Below are 9,086 nucleotides of genomic sequence, written 5' to 3' on the forward strand. Positions count from 1 at the left end.
TTATGCATACATATTGTGTAAAAGAGGTGTTACTAAAAGAAAATAAAAAAGGATTAAATAATACACATGTATGCATATTCAAAGTTACGGTCCGTTGGTGGTAAGAGAGTGGGCTTGTAAAACCCTAAACCCTTGAGTCGGGTCGGGTCCTCCAAATCCGCCGCTTAGGGTTTTGTATTTATTTCCGTTCCTCAAAAATTTTCACATCCTTTTTAAAGCTTTGCCCTCTTTCTTCAAAGCAAAATCGCGGCTTCTGAGTTTCACCATCAATGGGTAGTAAGAAGAGAAGCAGCGCCGATTCATCGGAAGATGTCGAGAAGAAGAACCACACCGATTCCTTCATGAAGAAGAAGAAGAAATCCAAGCGTGATAAGATGAACGCTGACGATTCCGATGCCGAGGCGGCGGCCGCGCCTCATCCCGGCGTTGCGTGTACCGGTAAAGACATGGAGAAGAGGAAGAAGAGGAAAGCTTCTGACAAGGAGAGAAAACGCGCCGCTCTCGATAACGACGGCGACCTTCCCCGGCCGGCAAAGCCCCCTGCGGCGGTGGTTTCCGAATCGAACTCCGACGGCCCTGAAACGTCTTCCGCCGCCGCCGCATCTTCCTCTTTGCCGGAGTTGCCTCTTAGCTATTTCAGAGACTTGGCTTCTCCTGAGGGTTCCGTTAGAGAAGCGGCTGCTACCTCATTGGTGACGAGGCTGCAAGAGATTCAGAAGCAGTACGAGATGTTGCCTGATAAGGAATCCGTCGACGGAGGATTGATGCTCGAAGCTGAGAAGAACGACGGTTTGGATAACTGTGCGCCGCATCTCAGATACGCTCTACGGAGGCTTATTCGTGGAGTGTCTTCTTCAAGAGAGGTATATCTCCTTCTCTGGTTCGGTTTTAATATCCAAAGATCTTCACTTTTTTGTAACTGAAGAACACTTTAATAAACAGTGTGCAAGACAAGGATTTGCTTTGGGGCTGACGTTACCTGTTAGCTTAATCTCTAGCATTAATGTGGAGTCGCTACTGAAGCTCATTTCTGATTCTTTGTCCGTGTCTTCATCCATGAAGGGACAAGTAAGTAGCTGTTATATCTTTTGTTTTATGATGAAGTTTTGTTTATGATTTGGTTTTGCAATGTGACACAGGATGTGAAAGAATGCTTATTGGGTAGGTTGTTTGCTTATGGGGCCCTAGCACGATCGGGAAGACTAGTTGAAGACTGGAAGTCTGATAAAGACTCTCAGATCATCAAAGAGTTTACCAATGCTCTCATCGGTCTTGCTGCGAAGAAACGTTACTTGCAGGAGCCAGCTGTTCATGTTCTTCTAGATTTTGTTGAGAAGGTATGTTTGGTTCATTCTTGTGATACCATTTGTTGCGTGCTGTGAAGTCTTCTTATGATACCATTTGTTATATTATTGTACAGCTGCCTGCTGAAGCTGTTGTGACTCATGTTATGGAAGCTCCAGAGCTTCATAAGTGGTTTGAACAAGCCACCGAGGATGGAAACCCTGATGCTTTGCTCCTAGCGCTCAAGCTCCGTGAGAAGATTTCAGTTGATCATCCTGTCTTTGGCAAGCTTCTACCAGTTCCTTTCAGTTCCGGGAAGTTTTTTTCTGCTGATCATCTCTCAGTCATTGGTGATTGCTTGAAGGTACATTGCCAATCTTTTTGCGATGGAGAAATGGTTAACATGTTAAGATTATTTGCTGAGATTGTTCTATTGTGAAATAAATTCCAGGAATCTACTTTCTGTCAGCCTCGTGTTCATAGCTTATGGTCTGTCATTCGCGACATGCTGTTGCCGGAAGCTGTTGTTCAAGGCGAAGATGTCTCATCGGCTCCGAGTTCCTCCAAAAAGCAAAAGAGAAACCGCAAGTCCAACCCCATAGAAGAAGAGGCCACAAATAACAGTCGGAGTTTCTGCGAAATTTTTATGGAAGGAACCCTGCTTTCTTCATCTCATGATCGCAAGCATTTGGCATTCGATATCCTGCTTCTTCTTCTCCCAAAGCTCCCTGCCAGTTTCGTCCAACACTTCTTATCGTTGAAGTTTGTTCAGTGCCTCATGGATATACTCTCCACAAAGGACTCTTGGCTGCATAAAGTTGCAACTCATTTCCTCGCGGAGTTGATAGATTGGGTGAAAGACGATGATACCAAGAGGGTGGCTGTTACCATGGCTCTTCAGAAACACAGTGAAGGAAAGTTTGACAATATTACGCGTACAAAAACTGTGAAAGATCTAGCTGCTGATTTTGAAACTGAAGAGGGTTGCACGCTTTTCCTCCAGAACTTGATGAACTTGTTTGTGGATGAACAGCATGTTCCTGAGGAACCTTCAAGTATGAAATGGGCGCTAGAACCTTCCTCTCTCAACTCAGATCAGAGTCAAACAACAGACGATAATTCTGAGATAGGTTCAAACGAGGAGAAGGATTCGATTGGAACAACTGTAAACTCAGATGTTCTGAAAAGCTGGGTCATTGAGTCTCTCCCTGGCATTTTAAAACATGCCAAATTGTCCCCAGAGGCCAAACTACGAGTGCAGAAGCAGATCCTGAAATTTCTAGCTGTTCAAGGTCTATTTGTGGCTTCTCTAGGCACTGAAGTCACGTCATTTGAGTTGCAGGAGAAATTTAAGTGGCCGAAGACAGCTACTCCCACTGCTCTTTGCAAAATGTGCATCGAACAGCTTCAGCTACTGCTGTCGAATTCTCAAAAGATTGAGAATCCGATACCTAAGGAGAGTGGCTTGGAGCAGCCCGAGGATCCTGTTTCCTACTTCATGAAATTTCTTAGCACGCTGCAGAGTATTCCCTCGGTTTCTCTCTTTCGTTCCTTGAATGAAGCAGATGAAAAGGCTGTCAAAGAATTACAAGAAACAGAAAGTAAACTCTCAAAGGAGGTAAATGTCTTACTGGCTTTTGCTCTAATGCTACTTAAATTGAAATCTTACTCAAATAGATGTTGACATGCTTCTGTGTGTTAAATTGGAATCTTAACTATTTGGCAGGAAAGGAATTGTGGATTATCTGCTGATGCAAGTAAGTATCATGCATTGAGGCACTTAGTCGTTCAGCTGTTGCTTCAAATACTCCTCCATCCGGGAGACTTCTCGGAAGCTGCAAGTGAACTTTCAGTATGCTGTGACAAAGCTTTCAGTTCCTCCTCTACTGATGGCGAAGGTGAGGCTGATGGTGAAGAAGAACCAGCAGTCATGGATGTCCTCGTGGACACATTACTTTCTCTCTTGCCACATTCTTCAGCTCCAATGCGATCTTCCATTGAGCAGGTAATAAGCTAGCCACAAGTAAAAAGATTATATTCTTTACTCTACTTGAAGTTTTCTGATCCTAAAATCTCTATTTGATCATTTGCTTCATTGTTTTCAACTGTTTCAGTCTCATGATTTAATAGAAATTTACAATTCTATGTCTGCTGTAGGTTTTCAAGTACTTCTGTCAAGATGTTACCAATGATGGACTGTTGAGAATGCTACGTGTGATCAAGAAAGATCTAAAACCGGCTAGACATCAGGACGACCAAGACTCTGAGGATCTTGACGATGATGAAGATCTTCTGGCTATTGAAGATGAAGAAGAAGAAGAAGAAAACGAGGAAATGGGTGAGACTGGTGAGAGCGATGATCCAACTGACGATTCTGAAACAGTTACTGGCGTTGCCCGTATGGCAGTTGACAGAGAAGCTCCTGAAAATTCGGATGACTCTGATGACTCTGAAGAAGAAGAAGATGATGGGATGGATGACGATGCAATGTTCCGTATGGACACTTATTTGGCACAGATATTCAAGGAGAAGAGGAATCAAGCTGGCGGCGAAACTGCTCAGTCCCAGCTTGTGCTGTTTAAACTCCGTGTCCTATCCCTTCTCGAAATCTACCTTCATGAAAATCCAGGTAATTGCTTTATAAGATAATGATTTGGCTTGATGAAGTGTATCTACTGAGATAAGTGCTTTGTGTGTGTTTGGGGATATGTTTTAACAGGTAATCCTCAAGTTATGACAGTGTACTTAAACCTAGCTCAGGCACTAGTGAACCCAAGCACTGCAGAAAGTAGTCAGCAGCTTTTACAGCGTATATGGGGTATCATCCAGAAGAAGATCTTCAAGGCTAAAGAGTTATTCAAGGATGAATCTATTGAACTACCTGCACTTGCTTCTTTATTGGAGAAGAATCTTAAACTGGCGGCAAAGCCATTCAAGAGTAAGAAGTCAGGTGTTGATCCTTCCAAGAAGATGCAGTCTGCTGCGTGGAACCGACACAAGATGATCGCTAACCTTGCCCAGAACTCAACCTACTGGGTTCTGAAGATAATCGACTTGAGAAAGTTCTCAGAGACCGAACTGGAGAAGATCGTGGATGTGTTTAGGAGTGTCCTTGTCGGGTACTTTGATAGCAGCAAGAAGTCTCAGATAAAGGTAGACTTTCTTGAGGAAGTGTTTAGAAGGAGACCGTGGATTGCACACCAGCTGTTTGGATTTATTCTGGAGAAAATTGTGAATCCGAAGGTTGAGTATCGTAGAGTGGAAGCTCTTGAATTGATCTCTGAAGCTTTAAGGTCGTTGGCTCCTATAGGCAAAGAGACGCAAGAAGAGTCGAAGAAGAAAATAAAGAGCCATCTGGTGAAACTGAGTCATTTTATTAAAGTGCTTGTTACAAATATGCCGGAGAAGCAAGCAAGGCGGGCTAAGGTGCGGAAGTTCTGTGGCAGGGTCTTTAGAATGGTCTCTTCGTTGAAACTCACCAAGTCTCTCCTCAAGGGTTTGGGAGAAGATGGCCAAACAGCTTGTGAAACTGCACTTGGTCATCTGTTTATGAATCTCAAGAACACTGAGGATTAATAGGCATACAACCAGAATCACCTGGTGAAAACAATCTTCCTTTTTCATGTTTTTTTTCTCTCATCTTTTTGTTTTTTGCTGAATGAAACTAGAAGGATCTGAATCTAAGTTTGAATTGGATTTCCCTTATTTATTTGATTCCTGAATTTCTACGTTACTTACATTGGTCACTTTGTTTGTCCTCAATAGATGTTTATTGATAGTTCAGCGGTTTTGTTTTCATTCGTTTGCTGTTGGTAATATTCATTGTTACAGATTAAAGCTATCGATTCCATATGTTTATCTTTTATCAGATAAATTATTGATTGTTATAAAATACTCGAATGATGGGAGGTTGATGGAAAACATTGTTTGAATAAAGAAAGTCCAGAGAAACAGAGACATTTGTATCTCTTATTATGTATGAGTTGAGAGTGATGTAGAGATGAAGTTCGACGTAGAGGTGTGCTTGGAAGCTCTCACAGAGATGCGTAACTAACAAGACATGATCCCTTGACTCTCGTGATTGGACGTAGTGGACTTAATGCTCTTTGTACTGAAACTCTTTGAAGAGTGAGGACCAAGGAATATTCTTAAGAACAAAAAAGAAGCTCGAATTTGCCAATTAGCTCAGTTATGGAATCTTGATTTCACATTATCGAGAGATTTTGTGTGATCCATTAGCGAACTTACGTCTCTTAATACTATCCTCCTAGAGCGCGACTCGACCTTTGTTGTAGAGGATCACGAAGTTTTTTTTTTTTTTGTTTTGCAAATGATTATTGGGATCATGCGGCGAAGATGGTTGTACCGGTGATGGTCTCTAATTATGACATGAAACTAAAGACATGCGTATGACACCTGTTTTGGATTATCCTTTTCCTGATTGATACATGCATTCGATGATATGATTGATTTTCATAAATGATCGGCGTCTAGTGAAGAAATTTTGAAAGAAACAGCAGCAAATGGGTTCACGACATGGCGATAAGTGAGTGAATAAAGCCGTTTATTTTCCTCCTAATAAGATTCTCAAAAGTTTATCACACTCCCAACTTAATAACAGCATCCTTTCACACAACACCTGTCCCTTAATAAGGTTGATACTTTGTCTTTTCGAGTGGACCATCATCGATATATATATATATAAAGTCAATTTACAATACGTATACTATATAATTATACAATATGCCACGGCAATCCCTCTACTAATATAAACCATTTAACTAAAAAACCAATCATATACGTAAACCTTTTTGAAATCGTCATAAATAATCCAATTATCGAGTTTCAGACGTTGAGCTTCCTCAATAGATGATATCAGTTCTCGTGTCAGCAAACAACCCATTTATATATATAATATATATATTAGTCAACAAGTCCAACCTAATCTTGTTGACATAAGCAAAAACAAAAACAAAAAGGTGAAAAGGCGCGCAAAAGCTTGAAAGAGATACAGGCAAAATGCACAAGAGCCATATGGTTCATGAAACAAGACAAAAAGTTATAGAAATTGCAGAATCAAGAACATCATAAGTTCATAACATCATAAAGGAAGTAGATGCAAGGGTAAAAAAAAAACATGATTTATGAGACATTCAAATATACCAAAGTAATCTCAATTACATTAATATATGATGATGATTGAAATTTGTAGTGCTTTTCACAAATATATACCTCATATATCGTCACACAGCAGAATCTGAGTTCTGTGATGAAACCTTGGGTGCCATGTTCATAGCAACAAGCTTCCCGTCCGGTCCGGTTCTCAATCCGCTCATACCACCGGTCACAGGTAAACCAATCCCATGGTACTGTGGAGGACCTGGGGGTGGTGCTTCTGTGTAGTACACTTGTTTCCCCATTCCTCCCGCGTAAGTCACCTGAGTATACGCCCTTGTATCTGCTAATCCCACGACTTGCTGTGGCGGTGGAACAGCTGAGTATTGCGGTTGAGGAGGAGGACCGGAAGTAAAAGGCGGAGGAGGTTGTTGTTGTTGTTGTTGCTGTCCCTTTGCTACTCCTACAGGCGGCTGAGTCATGCTGTACGCCGGTTGGTGCTGTTCCCTGTAAGGATAGTAACCGCCTTGGTTTACTTGTCCTGTAACAACCGGTCTCATGACCCCTTGCGGTTGCTGTGGAGGCGCGTGGTATACACTTGCTGGATGTGGAGTTGGAGATGGAGATGGAATCATGTACACCGGCTGCTCCGGTAATCCCAACCCCGGCGCGGTTGTTGGAAACACGCCTCCTGGATTATTATTATGGCTCCCTTGCCAGAACGTCACCGGAGGAGCTTGCTGATTAGTTATAGGAATCGTCGGCTGCGGCGGCGCTGGATTTTGAGCGGCGTACGTCGGAGAGAAGTAACCTCCTCCGGAGTCTTCGCTCTTCCTTCTATACACAGCTTCCTGTTGAATCACGCGCGGATCATTGAACAGAGGAGGTTCAAGCGCCACCGGAACCGGCAACTTCACCTCATGCGGTGGCTGCGACGGCGGCGGAGGAGACGACACAACTTTCTCCGATCCAAATAAAAAATCCGCGTTACTCGGAGGAGCGGTTACAGATTTCTCCGATTCAGGCCTGCTCCGAACAGTATTCAACGCCTCAACGAAGCGATCACGATCCGACTGAGTCGAACCCTCCGATCCAAAACCTCCGGAGGAAGAAGCCGAGGGGAAGAGGAAGAGACGCATCCTCGCTGGCTTAGACGACACGCGAAGCAAGCGGTCGTACTCGTGCATCATGTGCTCGAGATCATCATCGTTGGTGACGGAGATCAACGCGTCTAGGTCTTCTCCCGGAAGCTGATACTTGAACAACACGTCTCCTCCTCCTCCTCCGCCGTCGTCGCAGACGGCGGAGAGTTTCGAAGCTAAGACGGGGAACCTGATGCCGCGATCTACGGAGAGGATCTTGGTTTCGCCGTTTACGTAAGTGAGTTGGTTATCGTGAGGACGAGGCTGAATCTTGCCGTTGTAGCTGCACATGAACTTCACCTTGTAGCTCTGTGTCTGCTGGTGGTGGTTGTGGTTGTGATCGTCCCATGGCGGCGGGTTGTCGAAGTCGATCTCGCGAGATCTCGGAGACGAGTCGGTTGAATCGGGATACGAGTTGTAGGAGAACTTCTCCATCTCGCGAGATTATGTGTCTGTTCTGTTCTCTATCTTAATTCATGGAGAAGAGTGATGGCGAAACGGTGGTGGTGGTGGTGTTGGAAAATGTTTTAAGTTGACAGAACCTCTGTATGTGAACTTATTGCTCTATTACACGTGGTCTGTCTGAAATTTTCAGTTTCAGGCGGTGATGAGATTGGGTGACGGGTCTGTGACGTTACCTGAATCTTTTCACGGATTAATATGACTTTTCTGAACACTATGGTGGGGTCAGGGTCAGCTTACTAGTGTTTTGATACTTCGACGTTGAAGAAGGCCAGCTTTTTTATTTGCCTTTTACATTTTGCCTTTTTTTCTTAGGTTAAAGCACTAGTAACTCTCTTTTTCCAACTACTTAAGCACTATTTTTAAGGTTTAATTATGTAAGTGATAAACTAGAGTTTAGGCGAGCTCGATTAGTTGAATTAGAAAGTGTGTTTTGTTGTGGTTTTCCATGGGAGTATAACTTAGTCGAATTATATTTGTTGTGATTTATTTTGTTATCTAAAAATCTCTAAAAAGCCTTTTTTTTTCTTTTCAACATCTAGATGCTAATTTGTAAATGATCAATTCTTGGGTGTTTTCGGATAACTATGAGTTTTCTGTATGGTATATATTTTCCTGGATAATCAAACAATTTAACTTCAACCCGTGAAAAAGAAAACGAAAATATAAAGATGTACTCAACCAAAGAAGTTAATTTAACATTGTGACTCTATACCCACCTTCTCACTTTTGTTCTTATTCTACTATGGTTTATGCCAACTTGCACCTTATTATAAGTAGTTAGAGCAAGAGCATTAGTAAACCCCCCTTGGGGTTCATAAAAATTTTTAATATTTTTTTGTGGGTCCAAAAATAGTTATGAACCTATATCTACTGTTTTCTGCATTAGTGAATCCGAAGAAAGAATTTATAGGAATAAAATAATAATATTTTTTTTTCAAATTTCAAATTATTGAGATTACATAAATAAAATATTAAAATATATTATAAATATTTTAAAACTTTTTATTCAATACATAAGAGTAGATTACATAAATTGAGAAATAGAAGAACATACAAACATTATTAATCTTCATTACCAAA

At 42.0% G+C, this 9,086-nt stretch overlaps 2 protein-coding genes across 2 annotated transcripts; one reads left to right on the forward strand and one right to left on the reverse strand.

Moving 5' to 3' along the window:
* Positions 1–120: 120 nt before the first annotated feature.
* Positions 121–5,082, forward strand: LOC103873865 (rDNA transcriptional regulator pol5). Its single transcript, XM_009152272.3, has 8 exons — positions 121–863; positions 943–1,068; positions 1,140–1,337; positions 1,421–1,648; positions 1,736–2,902; positions 3,011–3,289; positions 3,442–3,913; positions 4,004–5,082. The coding sequence occupies exons 1-8, from the start codon at positions 270–272 to the stop codon at positions 4,858–4,860; spliced, it is 3,921 nt and encodes a 1,306-aa protein (XP_009150520.1). The 5' UTR covers positions 121–269; the 3' UTR covers positions 4,861–5,082.
* Positions 5,083–6,319: 1,237 nt separating this feature from the next.
* LOC103874134 (leucine-rich repeat extensin-like protein 3) lies at positions 6,320–8,318 on the reverse strand. The gene has a single exon (XM_009152554.3). It carries the CDS (start codon positions 7,974–7,976, stop codon positions 6,528–6,530), a length of 1,449 nt encoding a protein of 482 aa, XP_009150802.3. The 5' UTR covers positions 7,977–8,318; the 3' UTR covers positions 6,320–6,527.
* Positions 8,319–9,086: the final 768 nt, after the last annotated feature.

The sequence above is a fragment of the Brassica rapa genome, chromosome A06 (genome assembly GCF_000309985.2).
Source record: "Brassica rapa cultivar Chiifu-401-42 chromosome A06, CAAS_Brap_v3.01, whole genome shotgun sequence".
NCBI lineage: Eukaryota > Viridiplantae > Streptophyta > Magnoliopsida > Brassicales > Brassicaceae > Brassica > Brassica rapa.

Bases quoted from the DNA above. Each gene is read 5' to 3' on its own strand.
- LOC103873865 (XM_009152272.3), top strand. From the start codon at position 270: ATGGGTAGTAAGAAGAGAAGCAGCGCCGATTCATCGGAAGATGTCGAG. The intron at 1,069-1,139 runs GTAAGTAGCTGT...AATGTGACACAG, and splicing joins CTTCATCCATGAAGGGACAA to GATGTGAAAGAATGCTTATT. The intron at 3,914-4,003 runs GTAATTGCTTTA...ATGTTTTAACAG, and splicing joins CTACCTTCATGAAAATCCAG to GTAATCCTCAAGTTATGACA.
- LOC103874134 (XM_009152554.3), bottom strand. From the start codon at position 7,976: ATGGAGAAGTTCTCCTACAACTCGTATCCCGATTCAACCGACTCGTCT.